Raw genomic sequence first — 23,773 nt, 5'->3', positions numbered from 1 at the left:
GGTTGTGAGATTGGGATGGGAAAGAATAAGGAAAGTTGAGTCTGGTGGTAGTGTTGGTTAAAGGGAAAATGGCTACAGTAGGAGCTGGGGAAGGCAAGACCATGCTGTTTTGTTCTCCTTGACCGTTTGGCACCAGAATGGCAGTAATGTGTGTGGCTGGCTTATTTTTCATCCCTGTAGCTGGCCTCACAGGATTTCATGTGGTGCTGGTGGCTAGGGGACGCACAACCAATGAACAGGTATGGAGAGAAGTGATGGGGGACCCTGCATAATACTTTTTTATGAAGGATAGATTAATGGTAGGGGTAGTCCTAGTTCCTTACATGAGCATGAGAAAAAGACTTGGGCCAGCCCTCAAGAAGCTTATAGTACTTCTTTTTTTTTTTTTTTTTTTATTGTTGGGGATTCATTGAGGGTACAATAAGCCAGTTACACTGATTGCAATTGTTAGGTAAAGCTTATAGTACTTCTTAAAGGAAAATTTTTGTGCATATAACAATAACTTAACCTTAATTGCTTATTCTTATGCATATAATTTTAGTTTTCAATATTGAGAAAGCTGTTTATCTCATTTTATGTGAGAAAGCTGATGTGTAGGGTCAGACAGCTACCAAGAGGTAGACCTAGGATTTTCCTTAAGGACCCTAACTCCAAAGTCCCTGGTCTTAACCGCCACAGTATAAACTACCTGATAGTAGGTTTGCATTTTACTCATTTTTGATTTTTGTAGCCTCTCAAATAGTGCATATACAATAATTTATCACTAATTTGTGTTCTGGCTTTGGAGATCAAGGTCTTATATTCTGACTGACCTGTTTTTTTTTTTTTCCTTCCTTCCTCTAGGTTACGGGTAAATTCCGAGGAGGTGTGAACCCCTTCACCAATGGCTGCTGTACCAATGTCAGCCGCGTACTCTGCAGTTCTCCGGCACCCAGGTACACCTGCCCCTTCAGTCTACAATTCACCCTTGCTCAGAACTTTTGTCTTCTTTGGGCTTCTTCTGATATGGGGATGGTCTGATAGAAGATATCTTAGAATGGTAAGTGCCTACAAGGTGGAGACCTGTCCATCATTTTGTGGACCCTGTGAATGTAGCTGGTATTCTTTATTTATTAAGGTTAATCTTTTGAGTGTTGAGGATGGGTAAGATAGATTTACTTTAACTCCTTTGAGCTTCATATCTGCTCACAAAGGCCTAGTCTTATTGCAATTCTTCATGGAATCAAAGAAATTGGTTTAGTGCTAACCTTTTCACTGGCCTAGTAGGACTTTATTTGTTAAAATGTTTCACATAGTAGATATTAAAATGAATGAGAAACCCTCTCATTCTTGACACTCAGGTATTTGGGGAGACCAAAGAAAGAGAAGACAATTGTAATTAGACCTCCCTTCCTTCGACCAGAAGTATCAGATGGGCAGATAACTGTGAAGATCATGGATAATGGCATCCAGGGAGAACTGAGGAGAACTAAGGTGAGGAATTTAGGGACATAAAGCTAGGTAACTCAAGGAATCTTACCTATGGAAAAGAGATGGAAACTTTGTTTTCATTTTTCTTTTTTTTTTTTTTTCCTCTGAGACAGTCTCAAGCTATTGCCTTGGGTAGAGTGCTGTGGCGTCATAGCTCACAGCAACCTCCAACTTTTAGGCTCAAGTGATCCTTTTGCCTCAGTTTTTCTGTTTTTAGTGGAGACGGGGTCTTGCTTTTTGCTCAGCTGGTCTCAAACTCGTGAGCTCAAGTAATCCACCCGCCTCGGCTTCCCAGAGTGCTAGGATAACAGGTGTGAGCCATTGCGCCTGGCCTAGTTTATATTTTTCTTACAGAATTTATCATTTACTGATTTACGTTAAAATTATTTAACTACAGCTGGGTGGAATTGCTCATGCCTGTAATCCTAGTGCTTGGGGAGGCTGAGGTGGAAACACTGCTTAACATTAAGTTTTGGAGGCTTGGTGCCTGTGGCTCAAGCGGCTAAGGCGCCAGCCACATACACCTAAGCTGTTGGGTTCGAATCCAGCCCATGCCCACCAAAAAAAACAATGATGGCTGCAACCAAAAAACAGCCGGGTGTTGTGGCAGGTGCCTGTAGTCCCAGCTACTTGGGAGGCGGAGGCAGGAGTATCACTTGTGCCCAGGAGTTGGAGGTTGCTGTGAGCTGTGATGCTATGGCACTCTACCCAGGGTGACAGCTTGAGGCTCTGTCTCAGAAAAAAAAAAAAAAATTAGGAGATGGAAACCAGCCTGGGCAATATAGCGAGACCTCATTTTTACAAGAAATAAAAAAATTAGCTGGGTGTGGTAGTGTGCACTTGTGTAGTGCCAGCTGTCCTGGAGCTAAGGCATTGCTTGAGCGCAGGAGTTCAAGACTTTAGTGAGCTATGATTGCATCACTGTACTATAGCCTAGGCAACAAAGATCCTGTTTCTTTAAAAAAAAAAAAAAAAAAAAACAAAAACCCAGGCTTGGTGCCTGTGGCTCAAGTGGCTAAGGCACCAGCCATATACATCTGAGGTGGTAGGTTCGAATACAGCCCGGGCTCCGCCAAACAACAATGATGACTGCAACCAAAAAATAGCCTGGGGCCTTGTGGCGGGCACCTGTAGTCCCAGCTACTTGGGAGGTGGAGGCAGGAGAATTGCTTGAGCCCAGGAGTTGGAGGTTGCTATGAGCTATGATGCCACGGCACTCTACCCAGGGTGATAGCTTGAGGCTGTGTTTCAAAAAGACAAAAACAAACTTTATTAAAAAAAATGAAATACAAATCTTCATTAGATTTCAATCTATGTCTTCATAGGAGTTATGAAAATGCTAAGAACTCAAGTAGCTATTGATTGAAACGAGTAAATAAGTGACATAAGCAAACCTTTTTTTTTTTTTTGAGACAGTCTCACTATGTCACCCTCAGTATGGTGCTGTGGCGTTATAGCTCACAGCACCCTCAAACTCTTGGGCTTAAGCAAATCTCTTGCCTCAGCCTCTTGTAGCTGGGACTACAGATGCCTGCCACACGCCTGGCTATTTTTTTGTTGCAGTTTGGCCGGGGCTGGGTTCAAACTCACCACCCTTGTTATATGGGGCCAGCGTCCTACTCACTGAGCCACAGGCATTGCCCTTATTTTTTTTATTTTTAATTTTATTTTTAGAGACAAGGTGTTCTGGCTCAGGCTGGTCTGGAACTCCTGAGCTCAGACAATCCACCTGCCTTGGCCTCCCAGAGTGCTGGGATTACAAGCATGAGCCACTGTGCCTGGCTTAAACCCTTGTTGGAAATTTCTTTTTCTACCTCCAAACTGAGTTAAAATTTTTTTAATTATTGTTATTATTTTTTTGGCTCAGAGCCTATAGCTCAAGCGGCTAAGGTGCCAGCCACATACACCAGAGCTGGCAGGTCGAATCCACACTGGGCCTGCCAAACAACGACAACTATAACCAAAAAATAGCCAGGTATCGTGGTGGGCACCTGTGGTCCCGGCTGCTTGGGAGGCCGAGACAAGAGAATTGCTTGAGTCCAGGAGTTGGAGGTTGCTGTGAACTGTGATGCTACGGTACTCTACCCAGGGCGACAGCTTGAGGCTGTGTCTCAAAAAAATTTATTTTTAAAGAGACATGGTCTTGTTATTGCCCAGCCTGGTCTTGAACTCTTGAACTCAAGTGATCCTCCTACCTTGGCCTCCCAAAATGCTAATATTACACGCATGAGCCATTGTACTTGGCCTCCAAACTGACTCTTCTGCCTTGCCGTCCAGTTTAGGAAAATATTTACTCCCTAATACCTTTGTTACACCAATAATCTGAGTTGCCCTAATGCCTATTTCTCCAGTCTTGACTTTCCTTCCCCTCATCTATCCAGTCTAAAGGAAGCCTGGAGATAACAGAGAGCCAGTCTGCAGATGCTGAACCTCCACCTCCTCCTAAGCCAGACTTGAGCCGCTACACTGGGCTGCGGACACACCTCACCCTGGCTACTAATGAGGGTAAGGGCCTCGTGGGCCTGCAGGATCCTGGAAAGCTAGAAGGCAAGAATGAGAAGTCTATTCATGAGCTGTAAAGACATGTAAGGGCTGGGAGACAGAGCTTGTGTTGTGGCTGTGAACACTAAGCAGTCGGTCCTTGACCCACTTTGGATAGCTGGAAGAGAAGAGATGGTACTTAGCTGTTGCCAGTAAATTGGACTTTTTATTTTGTTTTGTTTTTTTGTTTACCAGGCCCTGGCCAGGTTAGAACCCACCACCCCTGTTGCACGGGACAGCACTCTAACCATTGAGTACAGGCACTCAGCCTGAATTGGACGTTTATGGAAGAAATTATCAGCTTCTAGACCAGTGGTTCTTAACCTTCCTAATGCCACAAACCTTTAATACAGTGCAAAGGGGTCGTGACCCACAGGTTGAGAACCATTGCTCTAGCTAACTTAGAGAACACACTAGGACTTGTTTTATGCATTCTCCCACCTTGAGTTCTGGAGTGCTGTAAGTCTTTAGTCTTCTTTTCAACAGTTACTTTCTCTAGACTTCCCTTTTCCTGGGTTTATCTATTTCTACCTCACACCCTTTGTACTTTAAGGAGGCCTAAGCACATTAAGAGAACAGATCTTAAAGGACTGCCCTCTGGACCTTTTTTCCTGCAGACAGCAGCCTCTTGGGCAAAGACAGCCCCCCTACACCTACCATGTACAAGTACCGGCCGGGCTATAGTAGCAGCAGCACATCAGCCGCCATGCCTCATTCTTCCAGCGCCAAGGTATGAAGTTTTTAAGAAGTGGAGTCATGGGGGTGGCACCTGTGGCTCAGTAAGCAGAGGGTGGCAACAAAAAAATTGCTGTGCATTGTGGCAGGCACCTGTAGTCCCAGCTACCTGGGAGGCTGAGACAAGAGAATTGGCTAAGCCCAAGAGCTGGAGGTTGCTGTGAGCTGTGACACCATGGCACTCTACTGAGGGTGATAAAGTGAGACTCTTGTCTTAACAAAAAAAAAGAAATGGAGTCATACATGTGCCAGCTGTTCTGGAGGAGAAAAAGGATGTGGGAAAGGAAAAGGTAGAAGGGAGGAGAAGAAAACCAAGGGTATGGTTGGCATTCATGGAATTGCGTCTTCCTGATAGCTTGATAAGGACATTTCATCAGAGGGGGCAATAGCGCATGATAGATAAAAACACTGATTAATGTTAAATGGGAGTTCAAAGCCCATTTCTGCCATCACAGGTTATTTTACTCTCTAAGGCTTGTTTTCGGGCATCTTAAAATAAGATACTGTTTATTCCAACTCATAAAAGCTTCAGGGGTTAAACCAGATAATGCTTGTGGAAGTTTTAAGCATATTACTGGAACGTCATAAGTACTGTTTTTGACTGACTCGTTGGACTCTGCAGTTGTTTTTAACCCGAGAGAAACACTAAGAGTCTGCCTTACTTTCTTCTACAGTTGAGTCGTGGGGATAGCTTGAAGGAGCCAACCTCGATTGCAGAAAGCAGCCGCCATCCCAGCTATCGCTCAGAGCCCAGCCTGGAGCCAGAGAGCTTTCGTTCTCCCACCTTTGGCAAAAGCTTTCATTTTGATCCACTGTCCAGCGGCTCACGTTCTTCCAGCCTCAAGTCAGCTCAGGGCACAGGCTTTGAGCTGGGCCAGTTGCAGTCCATTCGTTCAGAGGGCACCACCTCCACCTCCTATAAGAGCCTGGCCAACCAGACACGCAATGGAAGCCTGTCTTATGACAGCCTGCTCACTCCTTCAGATAGCCCTGATTTTGAGTCAGTGCAGGCAGGGCCTGAGCCAGATCCACCCTTAGGCTACACCTCTCCTTTCCTATCTGCCCGACTGGCCCAGCAGCGAGAAGCAGAGAGGCACCCACGTCTGATGTCAACTGGCCCATCACACCGAGAGCCCTCACCAGTCCGTTATGACAATCTGTCACGCCACATTGTGGCTTCCCTCCAGGAGCGAGAGAAGTTGCTGCGCCAGTCACCCCCACTCCCAGGACGGGAGGAAGAACCAGGTTTGGGGGACTCAGGCATTCAGTCAACACCAGGCTCAGGCCATGCCCCTCGTACTAGTTCTTCCTCAGATGATTCAAAGAGATCACCCTTGGGCAAGACTCCACTGGGACGCTCAGCTGCCCCCCGTTTCGGCAAGCCAGATGGGCTAAGGGGCCGGGGACTAGGGTCCCCTGAACCAGGCCCAACTGCCTCATACCTGGGTCGATCGATGTCTTACAGCAGCCAAAAAGCCCCACCTGGTGTCTCTGAGACAGAAGAAGTGGCCTTGCAGCCATTACTGACACCCAAGTAAGTATCAGTACAATATTGGCCCTCAGCTGACTTACAGGGCTTTGCTTTGCACATCCTAGTGTAATTGGACTCAGGTATCCTCATAGTTCTTCATTTTCTATGAAGAGACTTAAAATTAATGCTGTTCCCTTAATCTTATCTTCCTAAAAATAATTTGCCTGGGAATAAGCATATGAGGTAGCTGTCGTAGAAGTAGTAAATAAGGGAGACTGAATCAGGCTTGTTTTAAGTAAAACAAAAGGGAATGTTTGGGTAAGAAAGTATGTATATAGAAAAGTAGGCTAGGCCCCCATAGCACAGCGCTGGCCACATGCACCGAGGGTGGCGGGTTTGAACCCAGCCTGGGCCAGCTAAACAACAACTGCAACAAAAAACAGGCATTGTGGCAAGCGCCTGTAGTCCCAGCTACTTGGGAGGCTGAGGCAAGAGAATTGCCTTAAGCCCAAGAGTTTGAGGTTGCTGTGAGCTGTGACGCTACAGAACTCTACTGAGGGCAACATAGTGAGACTGTCTCAACAACAACAACAACAAAAGTACATCATTTTTGTCCCTTAATCTTTTATTTTTTAATTTTTTTTGAGACAGTTCCACTTTGTAGCCCTTGATAGAGTGCCATGGCATCACAGCTCCCAGCAACCTCCAACTCTTGGACTTAAGCGATTCTCTTGCCCCAGCCTCCCAAGTAGCTGGGACTACAGGCGCCCACCACAATGCCTGGCTGTTTTTTTTTTTTTTTTAAGAGATGAGGTCTTGCTCTGGCTCAGGCTGGTCTTGAACCTGTAAGCTCAAGCATTCCACCCTCCTCAGCTTCCCAAATGCTAGGATTACAAGTGTGAGCCACCACACCTGGCCTCTTAATGTTTTAAACTTTCCATTTGCTGTGATTGTCTTACTTCCTGACACCTGTCTCTTCTTTTCTTCTCAGAGATGAAGTACAGCTCAAGACCGCCTACAGCAAATCCAATGGGCAGCCTAAGAGTATAGGCTCAGCCTCCCCTGGCCCAGGCCAGCCACCTCTCAGTAGCCCCACGAGAGGAGGAGTCAAGAAGGTGTCAGGGGTTGGAGGTACCACCTATGAGATTTCGGTGTGAGACTTCGTCACCTCCCCGCCCCACGCCTCTGCGCCTACACCAAAGGGCCCCAGGTGGCCACCTTCCTTCCCTCAAGGGGCTTTCCTCCCCTGCATGGACATTTTTTAGACCACCTATCCCAAGAGGATGAGGAGTGTTTTCTAAAATGCAGTGGGGGTTGGGGAGTTGGAGAGTTGGGGCCCTGAGACTGGGGTAGCAACCCCTCTTTTACCTTTTAAGACCTTCCCTTCCTTAATCCCTGGACCAGACTCAGTGGACACTTGTGCAATTGCTCGCCCTGGAGGGAATCAGATCATTTTTAAACCAGAAATAATTTTTTTTATTATTGTTACGGATTCTATTTTTTTCCTCTTCTGCGTTACCAGGTGTGTGTGTACATATATATATATATATTATAAATATCAAAGAAATTATATATCTATCCTGGGATGGGAAAATGAGGGAGGGATATGTATAAGAAGGGGGGGGGGTCTTTCCATTCTTTAGACCAGCAGGAAAAGAGGGGAGACATTGAAGTCTTCCTTTTCTCCACGATTCCCTCTCTTGTCCCAGTTACCAACTAAGGAAATAGCACTGTCTATTGGTGCTAAGTGATCAGGAAAGAAGCCTGGGGAGAGGTGAGTCTGGGGCCTTGGTCAGAAGAGGGAAAGACTTGGAGAGAAGAGTTTCCTAGGCTCATTGGCACTTAGTTTCCCCAGGAAAGGGGTTGTATCTCCATGACACTGGTGGTGGGGTAGGGGAAGATCAGAAGAGCTTGGCCTAGTTCAAAAAACAATATTGGATGATACCCCCTCTTAAGGGGAAAGGGATTAGGGTAGGCTTGTTCAACTAGCCCCTCAAAGCCTCCCCTGGCTTACACAGTTAACATGATTTTTAAAATCCAAGGCCAAGAGAGAAGAATCAAAAAAAAGCAATATTTTTCATCACATGCCAAAAACGGGGGATAGAGAGAAGGAGTGGCAGGCCTAGGCCCCTCCAATTGTCCCTTGGGGGTTACCCCTCAGCCCACCTCAGTATGGTGCTGGGTAGAGGGGGATACCTGGGTTCTAACCTCAAAATAGGGGAGACCCCAGCCTCTACAAAGAGGACCTTTTATTTTTTATTCTGATTAGCCATTTTAAACCAATGAGGAATAAAACAAATCCTGATCTAACCAGTTCCCCCTGACTTGTGTTATTTTGTAACTTTGGTTAAGGCAGGGTGAATTATCTTTGGTGGGAAGTTAATCACAGTGAGACCCTCAAGTTTCTGTGGTCCCAGCCCATCTTCAGGCCAGGACTATAGTAAAATTAAGCACTTAGAACAGGTCCTGGTTTTATTGGGGTGATTTTTTAAATTCCTCAAAGTATTTTACAACCACCAACACTTTTTGTCATTTTCAAAGCTTAGAAAACTGGACTTGGGGCACGGTTGCTCCTTCATAGAGAACTTTGATTCTGAGAAGTAAAGCTCACTTGGAAATCACCAAAGGTGATATGAGATAAAGCACATTGACTGGCTATTGGCAGCAGTTCAATTAGGTATCTATTTGACAAAAGAAAAAGGCTGTGGCCTAATTTTAAACAGGCACCCTCAGGCACTAAATCTCAGGAAAGTTACCAGCAATCTTTATTTTCACTGTCCATAAACTTAAGTATATAAACTCTTGTTCTGAAATCCTAGATTAGAGTTGAAAAGTGGTTCTACACACACTTATCTAGGAACAACTTTAGCTCAAAGCAACAGATTTTAACTGTTTTATGTTAAATTGAAAGATTACATTAGTTCAGGTTTTCTTTTTTTTTAGAGACAGTCACTTTGTCACCCTCGGTAGAGAGCCGTGGCGTCACAGCTCACAGCAACGTCTAGCTCTTGGGCTTAAACAATTCTCTTGCCTCAGCCTCCTGACTAACTGGGACTACAGGTGCCCGCCACAACGCCTGGCTATTTTTTGCAGTCTGGCCGGGGCTGGGTTCAAACCTGCACCCTCGGTATATGGGGCTGGCGCCCTACTCAATGAGCCACAGGCGCCCCGCCCCTAGTTCAGGTTTTCTGATGTATGTTTTTACTTACCCAGCCAGCTGCAAAAGCTAGAGACTTACTTTACATTTTAATAGTTAAGGTCTTTTTGTTGCTGTCTTTGTTTGAGGCAAGGTCCCTCTTTATTGTCCTGGCTAGAGTGCAGTGGCAACTTCATAGCTCACTATAACCTCAAGCTCCTGGGCTCAAGTGATCCTCTTGCCTTAGCCTTCCAAGTAGCTGGCACTGCAGGCGCATACCTCCATGCCCAGTAACTTTTAATTTTTTAGTAGTATACAGGGGACTTGCTATGTTGCTCAAGCTGGCCTCAAAATCCTGGCTTCAGGAGACCCACCCACCTTATCCTCCCAAAGTGCTAGGATTATAGGTATAAGCCACTGCACCTGGGTATGTTGCTGCCTTAGAAGCTTAAAATGTCTTCACATCGGTCAAATGATTTCATTGTCTTAACTAAAGAATGAAGCTGGACAAAAGTTCTTAAAAAGACAAGAGAAGCAGCATTTACTTTTGCTTACCAGAGGTTCATTTTAAAAGATCCATGGGCTTCTGACCTAAGCAGCAATCTTGTTGAAAAACATTTGGTAACCCATGGTGCTTTTTCAGCTGGCTGTTTTAATACAGAATTGACCTAGAAGATACAGTTGAGTCATAACTGACTTGGCTCTTCAGGGGGAGCCTGAAGACTGTCCATGTGCTTTTTTCTCAACATTATGGGCAGAGTGTTTGTGTCTGAATGGGAAGTATTAGTAAATTCTGCCTCACTTTTGGACCATGTTCTCCAATTTCATTTTGTGTTTCTCTCCCTGCTAATGAGATAATAGTAAGAGCCAAATCTTCTCAGATCTTAGCAATGCCTTGTCTTAAACCCTGTCAGAAAGGCACTTACCTCTTAATAGGCAGCAACACTCCAACCAGTTTGATAAAAGCAATTTTTTTAAAAAGAAAAACAATGATCAAGTCCTAAATCAGACAAATGCACGAAAAAGAGGAAAAGAACGCTTCCCAGGGGAGAGGAAGAGATGTCCATGAGAAAGGCCGAACCTTATAAAAGTGTGGCCCTTTTCTCTCTTAATGTGCTAATTGCAGAGCACATAGCAGGAGCTGGTCTCTATCCCAACCGTAGGATGCTCCCACGGCAGTGTCCAAGAGCCTGGAAGGCTGCTTTTGTCAGCAGGTACAGTGCAGCAGGAAAAGCCATCCTGGTGCAAAGTCCAATAGTCTTGTTAGCGTAGGCTGCTACTGCTGCTGGCCTGGGAGCTGCCCATACCTGGATGATCTGGACTATGTCGGTTCTGGGGGAGACAAAGGAGGAGAGATAAGAACAACTAAGAACCATCCTTGGCCTTGACTGGGCAGTAGAAGAAAAACCTGCAACCTGTGTTGGGTTTTTAGTCTTGGATCTATCTTGAGGCAAAAGACGTTATGTAGCACAGGGGTAAGATGTAGGGCGATCCACTGGGCTGTGGCAACAGGCCCATACTCTACCTTCTTTTTCTTCTTCTCTTTCTTCTTCCTTTTCCGTTCAGGATCCTCTTCTTTTTTCTTTTTCTTCTTCTTGTGATCCGAATCAGATGGTGTTTCTGTAGGAGACATTAGGTACCTATCACCTGTAGAGTTCAAAACCTCTACTGATACCAACTCTGAAGACTACAGGAACACCTCAAGTCAGGAGCAATTGCTTTTTTCAAATGGCCAGAAAGGGTAACGAAGTGCTACTCCTGTCCCAAGACCCTACTTTCCCAAGAGACCACATAGTACACTGGAATTAGGGAGTCGGGGGTTCTGTAAGGAACTTAACTGGGTTTATGTGTGGAAGATCAAATCAGAATCTGAAGGTCAGGTGTTTTTAGTTTGAAGAGAATCACTTCTTTACCTGGGGGGACAGGATCCTGAGTACGGCTCTGTTTGTACTTTTGTTTATTCTTCTTCTTGGGAGGCTGAATATGCATCAGTCGACATTGCTCTGGCAACTGAAGGAACCAAAGATAACAGGTGAATAAAGGGAGGGAATACGCTGTTCCCATCATCTTTCCTGCTCAGTTACGAAGTAACAAACTTGGACAGAAAACCCACCTCCATGCCTTTTAGGCCTCCCCACTTGCCTTCTTCCTCCCCAAGAGGGGACTCACCGGTCCAGTATGGAGGCGGAAGCCAGCCAGCATGGTCCCTGTGATAGGATTAAAAGAGCCACCAAGAATAGGGGGCTTCTCAATAAGGGAACGGAGGCTGCTGTTATCATGGGAACCAGGCAGATCAATCATCCCTGGCAGGTCAGGCAGGAAGTTACTTAGTTTCTCCTTCACTTTCTTCCCACAGAATTTATTATAGGCTTGTTCTAGATTGTAGTGTGTGATCAGATTGGTGCTGCCTGTCAGTTCTGTGCTACCTAGAGAACACAGGATAAAAATAAAAGATTAGCCCTAAAAGTAGAGATTTTTAGATTTAGTTTTGTCATTGACAAAGAAGGAAAGTTAAGGACTTAATTTTAACCTAAATAAGAAATCTCTTAAGGATTTAAAAATTTTCAATTTAAAGAAGCAGAGCAGGGTGGTGCCTGTAGCTCAGTGAGTAGGTTGCTGGCTATATACACCCAGGCTGGCGGGTTTGAATCCAGCCCGGGCCAGCTAAACAACAATGACAACTGCAACAGAAAAACAGCCGGGCGTTGCGGTGGGCACCTGTAGTCCTAGCTACTTGGGAGGCTGAGGCAAGAGAACTGTTTAAGCCCAAGAGTTGGGAGGTTGCTGTGAGCTGTGATGCTACGGAACTCTACCGAGGGTGACATAGTGAGACTAAAAAAAAAAAAAATAAAAGCAGAGCAAAAGAAAATAAACTAAACATTAAAAATATAATACTATAGAATGATAGGTTAGAATGGGAAGGAAAAAAAAAAGTAAAAAATCCAAATAAACGGAAATTGATCTAGCCCAATGAAGGAAACATTCCACTCTCTTTGGATTAACCAGAATAATAATTTATGTAATGTTTATTCTATGCTAAACACTGTTCTACATGCTTTCCATAAATAATATTCTCTGATACAACCAGGGTAACAGTACCTCACAGCTTAGCTATAACCATGTGAAGGGCCAAATGTGACCCCAGTACCTTGAGGACCCGCCTCTTTTTTGTTTTTTACTAGCAAGAAACACTAATCACCTTTACACAGAAAAAGAGCCAGGAGATTTTTCTAGCTACCATTTTTGTTACCAACACCTTTGTTCTTCCTCATGGTTCTGAGTATAATGCTTTGCCTAGAAAGAAAAAATGTTTGATTAGAAATTGGGCAACCAGGCCAGCCATGTTGGCTCATGCCCATAATCCTAACACCCTGGGAGGCCTACGTGGGTGGATTGCCTATGCTCAGGAGTTGGAGACCAGCCTGTCTCTAAATTTAAAAAAAAAAAAAAAAAGGCTCGGCGCCTGTGGCTCAAGCGGCTAAGATGCCAGCCACATACACCTGAGCTGGCAGGTTCGAATCCAGCCCGGGCCCGCCAAACAACAATGATGGCTGCAACCAAAAAATAGCCGGGCGTTGTGGCGGGCGCCTACAGTCCCAGCTACTTGGGAGGCGGAGACAGGAGACTCGCTTGAGCCCAGGAGTTTGAGGTTGCTGTGAGCTATGATACCATGGTACTCTAACCAGGGCGACAGCTTGAGGCTCTGTCTCAAAAAAAAAAAAAAAAAAAAAAAAGATGGGCAGCACCTGTAACTCAGTGAGTAGCATGCCAGCCCCATACACTGAAGCTGGAGGGTTCGAAACTGGCCCAGGCCAGCTAAAAAACAACAATGAAGACTGCAACAACAAAAAAAATAGTCAGGTGTTGTGGCAGGCACCTGTAGTCCCAGCTACTTGGGAGGCTGAGGCAAGAGAATTGCTTAAGCCCAAGAATTTGAGGTTGCTGTGAGCTGTGATGCCATAGCACTCAACCCAGGGTGACAGCTTGAGACCCTGTCTCAAAAAAATAAATAAGGGGTGGCACCTGTGGCTCAAAGGAGTAGGGCGCCAGCCCCATATGCTGGAGGTGGAGGGTTCAAACCCAACCCTGGCCAAGAACTACAAAAAAAAAAAAAAAATCGCTGAGTGTTGTGGTGGGTGCCTGTAGTCCCAGCTACTTGGGAGGCTAAGGCAAGAGAATCACTTAAGCCTAGGAGTTTGAGGTTGCTGTGAGCTGTGACGCCACATCACTTTACCAAAGGTGACATAGTGAGACTCTTGTCTTAAAAAACAAACAAACATGGCCGGGCGTGGTGGCTCACGCCTGTAGTCCCAGCGCTGTAGGAGGCCGAGGCCAGTGGATTGCCTGAGCTCAGAGATTCGAGACCTGTATGTAACAGCAGTGAGCCAGAGTAAGACCCCGTCTCTACTAACATCAAGAACATCGCCAGAGGAAGACAAAAAAGAGTACTTCAAACGAAGAAGAATAAACAAGGAAGTTGAAATTAAAAATAAGAAAAAATTAAAACAAACAAAAAAAGTAAAAAAATAAATAAATAAAAATAAATAAGTTGAGCAACTGGAATTCTAATCCTGCTGTCCTTGATGCCTCAGTTTCTTTTTTTGGGGGGAGGGTGGACAGAGTCTCACTTTGTCGTGCTCCGTAGAGTACCGTATTGTCACAGCTCACAGCAACCTCTAGCTCTTGGGCTTAGGCAATTCTCTTGCCTCAGCCACCTGAGTAGCTGGGACTACAGGCACCCTCCACAACACCTGAGTATTTTTTTGTTGCAGTTTGGCCAGGGCCGGGTTTGAACCCACCACCCTTGGTATACATTGGGCCGGCACCCTACTCACTGAGCCACTGGTGCCGCCCTGATGCCTCAGTTTCTTATCTGTGGAATGGAATAATAGCTAAAAGTACATTTCATATTTTTTCAAGGTTCACAAGTGTCCTACTTTTTTTTTTTTTTGAGATACTCTCATTCTGTTGCTCCAGGCTAGAGTGCTATGGTGTCCTAGCTCACAGCAACCTCAAACTCCTGGGGGTTCAGGAGATTCTCCTGCCTCAACCTCTCAAGTAGCTGGGATTACAGGTACCTGCCATGACACCCACCTAATTTTTCTATTTTTAGTATAGACAGAGTCTCACTCTAGGTCAGGCTGGTCTTGAACTCCTGACCTCAAGGGATCTACCTACCTTGGGTTTGCATGGTGCTAAGATTACAGGCGTGAGCCACCATATCCAGTCCCTTTTCTTCCCTCTGCCACACATTAGAAAAGTAAGTTTTCTTTTCTTTTTTTTTTTTTAGACACAGAGTCTCACTTTATTGCCCTCGGTTGAGTGCTGTAGTGTCCCAGCTCACAGCAGCCTCCAACTCCTGGGCTTAGGCGATTCTCTTGCCTCAGCCTCCCCAGTAGCTGGGACTACAGGCACCTACCACAAAACCCAGCTATTTTTTTGTTGTAGTTTGGCTGGGGCTGGGTTTGAACTCACCACCCTCTATATATGGGCCAGTGCCCTACCCACTGAGCTATAGGTGCCATCCAACCAAAAATGTTCTTGCAAAGCATGCATTCTATGGACTGCAGGTTGGACACCTCTGGAATAAAGCATTATATACATGTGAAGCATTAACAGCACAAATACTGCATGGCTGACTTTTCTCAAAGAATAAATCAGTAACTTGATAAGGACCCGGTAGAAATATGTAACTACAACTTCATCTATAATTATGATGGATACACAGGATACAAATGACAAAGCAGGGGCGGCGCCTGTGGCTCAGTGAGTTGGGCGCTGGCCCCATATGCCGAGGGTGGTGGGTTCAAACCCGGCCCCGGCCAAACTGCAAACCAAAAAATAGCCGGGCGTTGTGGCGGGCGCCTGTAGTCCCAGCTACTTGGGAGGCTGAGGCAAGAGAATCGCTTAAGCCGAAGAGTTGGAGGTTGCTGTGAGCTGTGTGAGGCCACGGCACTCTACCGAGGGCCATAAAGTGAGACTCTGTCTCTACAAAAAAAAAAAAAAAAAAAACAAGACAAAGCAGCTTGTTTATAATCATTCACTTGGGAAAACTCAGGTTCTAAACTGTGAGCTCCTTGAGGGCAGAGATAATATCTGTTCATTCAGAATGGCTAGTGCCCAGTACAGTGCATAAATCATGTACTCAATAACTATTTATTAAATAAACAATGTACTTTCCCTCTATACCTGTAGGCCTTACTCCATCTTTTTCCTTCCCTTTTCTGCCAAACACCTCAGAAGACTGGTCTGCTCTAATGGCAGAAGACAAGTGTCACAATACCTCTCCTCATAAGTTACTCACCTCAGGTCACTGCTTCCTGCCATTACAGTCTTCTGATTTTTTCCCTGTCTGCCAGTTATGCTAAGGTTCAGATGAGAAGGCACTGTGTGCTTTTTCTAAACTCTAAATTAAGACTTAAGGCCAGACAGCAGTGTAGCTCACCCTGTAATCCTAGGAGGCTGAGGTGGGCCTTGAGCTCAAAAGTTCTAGACCAGCCTGAGCAAGGTGCGACCCCCATCTCTACTAAAAATAGAAAAATTAGGTAGGCATCATGGCAGGCGCCTATAGTTTCAGCTACTTGGGAGGCTGAGGAAGCAAGATTGGTTGAACCCTGGAGTTTGATGTTGCTGTGAGCTAGGCTGAAGTAAATAGCACTCTATCCTAGGCAACAGAGAGAGAGAGACTCTGTTCCCCTCTCCCTCCAAAAAAGAGTTCAATTTTCTGATTTTTTTTAAATTTTAATTTTTATACTTTTACTAATCAGCTGAATTTAATATTTAAATCTCCTAAAGAAAAAGAAAAGACTTAAACCTCCTGTTTTAACTAATTAGTTCTGGGCAGCACCTGTTGCTCAGTGAGTGGGGTGCCGACCCCATATACGGAGGGTGGTGGGTTCAAACCTGGCCCTGGCCAAACTGCAACAAAAAATAGCCGGGCGCTGTGGCGGGCGCCTGTGGTCCCAGCTACTAGGGAGGCTGAGGCAAGAGAATCACCTAAGGAGCTGGAGGTTGCTTGAGCTGTGATAGTACAGCACTCTACCAAGGGCAATAAAGTGAGACTCTGTCTCTACAAAAAAACAAAAAACAAACAACTATTAGTTCTATGAAGATGACTTATAATTCTCTCTCCCCAGCCCTGACTCCTCTCCTGAAAATGAATCTTGCATTCTCAACTTCTTAGTCAATTCCATGAGGATTCAGTTTTTTTTTTTTTTTGAAATTCCAAATCTTACCCTTTTCACTCATGGCTTCTCTATTTCAATCCATGGCACCCACATCCTCAGATATATTAGAGGATGGGTGTAGTGGCTCAGCACTGTGATCCCAGCACTTTGGTAGGCTAAGGCAGGAGGACTGCTTGAGGCCAGGAGTTCACAACCAGCCTGGGCAACATAGGAAGATTCTGTCTCTACAAAGAAACTGAAAAACTTAGCTAGGGGTTGTGGTGTGCACTTCTAGTCCTAGCTACTCAGGAGGCTGAGGAAGAAGGATTGGTTGAATGTAGGAGTTTGAGCTGAGGTTGCAGTGAGCTACAAATCATACTACTGCACTCCAGTCTGGGCAACAGAGAGAGACCCTGTCACCAAAAAAAAAAAAAAAAAAAGAAGAAGAAGAAAAAGAAAGAAAAGAAGAAAAAGATGGCTCAGCGCTTGTAGCTCAAGTGGCTAATGTGCCAGCCACATACACCAGAGCTGATGGGTTCGAATCCAGCCCAGGCCTGCCAAGCAACAATGACAACTACAACCAAAAAATAGCCGGGCGTTGTGGCGGGTGCCTGTGGTCCCAGTTACTTGGGAGGCTGAGGCAAGAGAATTGCTTAAGCCCAGGAGTTGGAGGTTGCTGTGAGCAGTGATGCCATAGCACTCTACCCAGGGCAACAGCTTGAGGCTTTGTCTCAAAAAAAAAGAAAAAAAGGGAAAAAAAGGGCAGCGCCTGTGGCTCAGTGAGTAGGGCGCCGGCCCCATATGCCGAGGGTGGCGGGTTCAAACCCAGCCCCGGCCAAACTGCAATAAAAAAATAGCCAGGCATTGTGGCGGGTGTCTGTAGTCCCAGCTTCTGGGGAGGCTGAGGCGAGAGAATCGTGTAAGCCCAAGAGTAGAGGTTGCTGTGAGCCGTGTGACGCCACGGCACTCTACCAGAGGCGGTACAGTGAGACTCTGTCTTTACAAAAAAAAAAAAAAGAAAAAAAGAGAAAGAAAGAAAAGACCCCTTGCATTGTTTCCTTTAAAAAAATAATTCTTCCTCATTTTCTTCACTAATAGAATTCTTCAATATCCAGCTCAGGTAACATCCTATTCTTGCTGTCATTCTGCATAACAACATATTTTGAAAACTGACAGGTAGTTCTTTTTTTTTTTTTTTTATAAATATTGCTATTTTGGGCGGCGCCTGTGGCTCAGTGAGTAGGGTACCGGCCCCATATGCCGAGGGTGGCGGGTTCAAACCCAGCCCCGGCCAAATTGCAACAAAAAAATAGCCGGGCGTTGTGGCGGGCGCCTGTAGTCCCAGCTACTCGGGAGGCTGAGGCAAGAGAATCGCGTAAGCCCAAGAGTTAGAGGTTGCTGTGAGCTGTGCAACGCCACAGCACTCTACTGAGGGCCGTACAGTGAGACTCTGTCTCTACAAAAAAAAAAAAAAAATATTGCTATTTTATTTTTTGCACTTTTTGGCCGGGGCTGGGTTTGAACCCGCCACCTCCAGCATATGGGGCCGGCACCTTAGTCCGTTGAGCCACAGGCGCCGCCCTGACAGGTAGTTCTTAATATTGTTTGCTAAGATATAGTTAGGTATGTAAGGTATCATCACAAAGGAATAAAACTAGAATTGGCAAAAACAGTCACTATCTTTAATTTGCAAATTTTACATTCCTAACTAAAACACGCTTCTAAAAAAGCAAGGAATAGGCTTGTTAACTTCTCTCCGCTTTTTACCTCCCTCATATACCCAGCATTTCCCCAGAACAGATATTCAATATCTATCAACTAACTGATACAAATAGGTACAATCAGAATATGTAAGGCAAAAGAAAGATTTTAATCTTTCCTTTAGAAACTATGGGTGGACATCAACCACTAACTAACCAAAGCAAATCCAACCTCTCTATGCCTCAATTTTTCAACTAAAAAATTGATAACAATGCCTACCTCAAAGGGCTATTCTCAAATCTATTACATAAAAGTATTTTGCAAACTTCAAAGTATCAGACCAATATTTCTTTTCTTTTCTTTTGAGACACAGTCTCAAGCTGTTGCCCTGGGTAGAGTGCCGTGGCATCACAGCAACCTCCAACTCTTGGGCTTAAGTGATTGTCTTGCCTCAGCTTCCCAAGTAGCTGGGAATACAGGTGCCTGCCACAATGCCTGGCTATTTTTCTTTTGGTTGTAGTTATCATCATTGTTATTTGGTGGGCTGGGGCTGGATTTGAACCCGCCAGTTCTGGTGTATGTGGCTGGCACCCTAGCCGCTTGAGCTACAGGCACTGAGCCCAGACCAATATTTCTTATTTCCCTTAAGTCATGATATAGCAGTAAGAGTTAGGAATGAGCCAGGTGCGGTGGCTCATGCCTGTAATCCTAGCACTTTGGGAGGTTGAGATGAGCCAACTGCTTGAGCTCAGGAGTTCAGAGACTAGCCTGAGCAAGAGCAACATCCCATCTCCAAAAATAGGTAGGTGTTGTGACGGGCAACTTCAGTCCCAGCTACTTGGGAGGCTGATGCAAAAGAATCACTTGAGCCCTGGAGTTTGAGGTTGCTGTGAGCTATGTTGCCATAGCACTCTACTGAGAGCGACATAGTTGAGACGCTGTCTCAAAAACAAATTTAAAAAGTTCACAATGAACTGAAAAGTTATCTTGGAGATTTAACAAGCTGCAAACTTAGAAATCATCCTTACTCTTTTTTTGAGACAGAGTCTCACTTTGTCACCCCCACCCCCAGATGCCATGGCGTCATAGTTCACAGCAACCTCAAACTCTTGGGCTCAAGCAATCCTCTTGCCTCAGCCTCCACAACGCCTGGCTAGTTTTCAGAGATGGGGTCTTGCTCACACTCAGGCTGATCTCAAACTCCTAAATTAAGGCAATCCACCCACCTTGGCCTACCAGACTGCTAGTATTACAGGTGTGAGCCATTGTGCCCAGCCCCCTAATTACTCTTTATCTGTCACTTCTACATTAAATTATTCATTCCTTTGGCAGTACCGCTGACATTTTTTTTTAAAACTTGAGCAATTGGCTCTGTGCCTGTAGCACAGTGGTTACAGCGCCAGCCACATACACCAAGGATGGCAGGTTTGAACCCGGCCCCAGGCCAGCTCGACAACAATAACAGCCGCATGGTATGTTCTTTCATTGACTTAAGTCTTCTAAAAAATTCTCTCAAGATGTTTTGTAGTGTTCAGTACATTACTTTGCACATCTTCTATTTGATGAGTTTTGCTTTTATCATAAATGGTATTATATTTTAAATTCCATTTCTATTCTTTTGCTAACATATATGAATACAATGTCAGCCTCAGAGTTTTTTACTGTTGCCCCTTTAAGAACAGACTTAATATTTTAAAGGTTAATTCTACTCATATCAATCAATAGAGTCAGTGTGGTCCCAATAAAAAAATGCCTGTAGGCTGTTGGAAAATTGGAAATTGAGGGCGGCGCCTGTGGCTCAGTGAGTAGGGCGCCAGTCCCATATGCCGGAGGTGGCGGGTTCAAACCCAGCCCCAGCCAAAAAACCACAAAAAAAAAAGGAAAATTGGAAATTGACAAATTTATTTTAAAATTATACATAAATGCAAAGGGCCAAGAAAAGTGAAAATAATCTTGACGTAGAAAAATGTTAGAAGATTTGTGTTAGCAAATATCAAGATTTATTATAAAGCTAAATAAAATAAGTATGCTATCAGTGAAAGGAAAATAAAATAGATCCCTAGAATATAACACAGAGTTCAGGAAAGAAGGTGGTCATTCCAGTAAGTGATAGTGGATCTACAGGCAACCTGGGACAGCCCAGCTGGTCCCTTGTTCTCTCCCCATAAAAGGCTAATGTACTGAGACAGCAGGTGTTGCCGCAGAGAAAGTTTTATTTTGCAAGGCACCAGGCATGGAGATGAGAGTAATTTTTCAAATCCATCTCCCTGAGAATTTGGGGGCCAAAGTTTTTAAAGATGGTTTGGTGAACAAAGGTCTAGGGAATTAGGTCTGCTGATTGGCTGGGAATAAACTCATAGGATTGGAAAGCAGAAATCATCTCTGCTTAATTTCCTGGGTAGGGGTTGTCATATAGATCTGTTCCCATATAGGTCCACGGGTCCAATTGACATCATTGGGCTCCCCCAAATCCAGAGTCTGAAAAATATTTCAAAGACCAGTCTTAGGCTTTACAATAGCAGTGCTATCTATAGAAACAGTTGGAGAAGTCACAAATCTTGCACCCATCAGGCAAGATACCTGCCATTTAAGCAGGAACAATGGCTGGTTAATGTCAGGCTATATTGATACTTTTATGCAAATCAGACTTAGATTACTATTTATACCTTATGGCTTTACAATATTTTAACATAGATGGTTTCACCTCAAAAATATTGTGTGTTTGGTTCCACATCTCTGCAATAAGGCATATATCACAGTAAAGCAAGTCACATACATTTTTTCATTTTCCTGTGCATATAAAAGTTATGTACACACAATACTGTAGCCTAGTTAGTATGAAATAGCATTGTTTCTTTAAAAAACAATGTGTGTACCTTAATTAAAAACTACCTTATTGCTACAACATGCTAATAATCATCGGAGCCTTCAGTGAGTTGTAATCTTTTTGCTGGTCAAGGGTCTTGCTTTGACCTTAATGGCTGCTGATTGATCAGGGTGATGGTTATTGAAGTTTAGGGTGATTGTGGCAGTTTCTTAAAATAAGACAACAATAAAGTTTGTTGCACTGAAAAAACAAACAAACAAACAAACAAAAAAAAACAATAACAGCTGCAACAAAAAATAGCCAGGTGTTGTGGCAGGTGCCTGTAGTCCCAGCTACTTGGGAGACTGAGGCAAGAGAATCGCTTAAGCCCAAAAGTTAGGGCTCGACACCTATAGCTCAGTGGCTAGGGCCCCGGCCACATATACTGGAGCTGGCGGGTATGAATCCAGCCCGGGCCTGGCAAACAAGGACAACTACAACCAAAAAATAGCTGGGCGTTATGGCGGGTGCCTGTAGTCCCAGCTACTTGGGAGGATGAGGCAAGAGAATCATTTAAGCCCAAGAGTTAGAAGTTGCTATGAGCTGTAATGCCATGGCACTCTACCCAGGGCAACACAGTGAGACTCTGTCTCAGGAAAGAAAAAAAAGAGTTGGAAGTTGCTGTAACTGTGACACCACAGCACTCTACCAAGAGCAGCATAGTGAGACTGTCTCAAAATAAATAAACAAATAATAAACAAACTTGAGTGATCCTCTTACCTCAGCATCCAAAGTAGCTGGAACTACAGTTGCCTGCTGCAATGTGGCTAATTTTTCTATTTTTAGTAGAGACAGGGTCTTGCTCTTGCTCAGGATGGTTTTGAATTCCTGATTTCAAGCAATTCAGCTGCCTCAGCCTCCCAGAGTGTCAAGATTACAGACACGAGCCAGAACGCCTGGCCTCATTTTTTTTCTTTTTGTGACAGGGTCTCTGTTGTCCAGACTGGAGTGCAATGGGATCCTCATAGCTCACTACAACCTCAAACTCCTGGGTTCAAATGATCTTCCTATCCCAGCCTCCCAAGTAAAGATGCCCACCACTACCCCCAGCTAAGTTTTCTATTTTTTTGTAGAGATGTGTATACCCTGGTCCAAACCACCATCTCTTTCCCAGACTACTGATTTCCTACTTTCCATTCTTCACATAGCTGCTGATTAAAAATAAATTTTATCATGTCACTCCTACATTAAAATAGTTTCCTTTCAAACTTATGATCTAAATGTTTTTATTGCTTTATAAATGTCTCTACCTAACTTTCTCACCTTCCTCTCCCACCACTCTTCCCTCTTGTTTACTTCACTGGTGACCATTGGGTCTTCTGTCCCTCAGATAGTCCAAACAAACTTTTTCTCATAACAGGGCTTCTGATCTCTCTCTCTCTCTCTTTTTTTTTTTTTTTTTTTGGAGTTTTTGGCCAGGGCTGGGTTTGAACCCACCACCTCCAGCATATGGGGCCGGAGCCCTACTCCTTTGAGCCACAGGCGCCGCCCAGACCTCATTTTTTTGTAGAGAGTTATCTCACCCTCCTGTCCATACATGGTTGGCTCTTGGGTCCCATGTTAATGCACGTTACCTACTCTGAAGGGTTATCTCTAAGCACTCTAGATGAAGTCATGAGTGCTTAATTCTTTATCATGTGTTCTATTCCTAGCACTATTACCTGGCATCATCTTGTTTGCACTTCGCCTCCTCCACTAAAATGTGAACTCCCCAATGGCAAGGCTCTGGTCATTTTTGTTTACAGCTGTATCTCTTCAGCAATTAGAACGGTGCTTTGTACTTAGTAGGTGCTCAACAAAATAATTACTTGATTGCAAGAGTCTGGCTCACTTCTAAGCCTTTCTTTGAACAGCCAGGAAACACGGAGAACCTGAGAAGGGCAACTTGCTCCAAACCAACAGCAAGTTTGTGGCAGACATGAAACTAAAACTTTGGGTGGCCAATTTAAATCAGGCCTCTCGAGTACCTTGATTATTAAGAATAATCAAACCCTTGATTATTAGGGCGCTAAAGCCAGCGTCAGAGACAGAGCCCGGATACGGAGAGAAAAAACAGTCACACAGATGCACACGTACCCCACCCTCAGATTCCCATTCATTCAAACCATCCTTTTGGGCTTTCTAACAGCCCTTCCAATTTTGAGCTCAATGGTGCGGTGTGCGTTACCTAACTTATTTCTCACCTAAGCCAGCAGCCTGACAACCACGCCCATCACCTCCTCTCTAAGACCCGATCGGGTGGCTTCCGCCAGGCCAAGTACTCACCTGGCAGTTCTCTCATTAGGTAGAAGGGCCCACAACCAGCTGCTGACTTGTCGCCGCCGGGAGGAGCCGTGGCCGCGGTTGGGGGCGGGGCCGTGCCGGGTCCCCCTCCAGGAGGAGGCGGAGGCGGGGGTGGAGGTTTTCCTGGTCCGAAGCTGAGTGCAGTTGGGGGCGGTGGTGGGTCAGCTTGAGCTCCAAACAGCGCCGTGAAATTCTCCATCGTCCCCTCAGCCTCTTCGAAGGCGCCCCTTCGATGTGTTACCGTTGATAATTTTCATTGGACAATCCTTTCACGGGGTACCGCCCTCATACTCTAGAAGCTGCTTATCATTGGATGTATCAGGCCACGCCTACCTTATTCCGGCAACTACTTCCGTCGCTTTATGAGAACGTTCAGGAAGTGCTACCTAACCTTATTAAAGTCT

At 44.9% G+C, this 23,773-nt stretch overlaps 2 protein-coding genes across 3 annotated transcripts in view; one reads left to right on the top strand and one right to left on the bottom strand.

Annotated features, from left to right (window-relative positions):
* ZDHHC5 (zinc finger DHHC-type palmitoyltransferase 5) overlaps nucleotides 1-8,527 on the top strand; it is a 34,185-nt gene extending 25,658 nt beyond the window's left edge. Inside the window, exons 6-12 of one of the 2 annotated variants that reach the window (XM_053561197.1) lie at nucleotides 137-239; nucleotides 844-935; nucleotides 1,341-1,473; nucleotides 3,852-3,975; nucleotides 4,629-4,741; nucleotides 5,421-6,280; nucleotides 7,209-8,527. In XM_053561197.1, the coding sequence (XP_053417172.1) occupies nucleotides 137-239; nucleotides 844-935; nucleotides 1,341-1,473; nucleotides 3,852-3,975; nucleotides 4,629-4,741; nucleotides 5,421-6,280; nucleotides 7,209-7,374 (1,591 nt within the window). In that variant the 3' untranslated portion in view covers nucleotides 7,375-8,527. The remainder of the gene's footprint in view (nucleotides 1-136; nucleotides 240-843; nucleotides 936-1,340; nucleotides 1,474-3,851; nucleotides 3,976-4,628; nucleotides 4,742-5,420; nucleotides 6,281-7,208) is intronic. The other variant, XM_053561198.1, reaches the window with a different exon arrangement.
* A 1,781-nt stretch (nucleotides 8,528-10,308) lies between these two features.
* On the bottom strand, nucleotides 10,309-23,716 carry MED19 (mediator complex subunit 19). Its single transcript, XM_053561199.1, has 5 exons — nucleotides 23,352-23,716; nucleotides 11,523-11,779; nucleotides 11,267-11,363; nucleotides 10,879-10,973; nucleotides 10,309-10,685 (listed from the first exon to the last, which is right to left on the bottom strand). The coding sequence occupies exons 1-5, from the start codon at nucleotides 23,566-23,568 to the stop codon at nucleotides 10,617-10,619; spliced, it is 735 nt and encodes a 244-aa protein (XP_053417174.1). The 5' UTR covers nucleotides 23,569-23,716; the 3' UTR covers nucleotides 10,309-10,616.
* Between the last annotated feature and the right edge of the window lie 57 nt (nucleotides 23,717-23,773).

This window comes from Nycticebus coucang, chromosome 14, assembly GCF_027406575.1.
Source record: "Nycticebus coucang isolate mNycCou1 chromosome 14, mNycCou1.pri, whole genome shotgun sequence".
NCBI classification, from domain to species: Eukaryota; Metazoa; Chordata; class Mammalia; order Primates; family Lorisidae; genus Nycticebus; species Nycticebus coucang.
The sequence above is the reverse complement of the archived record's forward strand: the minus strand, read 5'-3'. Positions and strand labels throughout refer to the sequence as shown.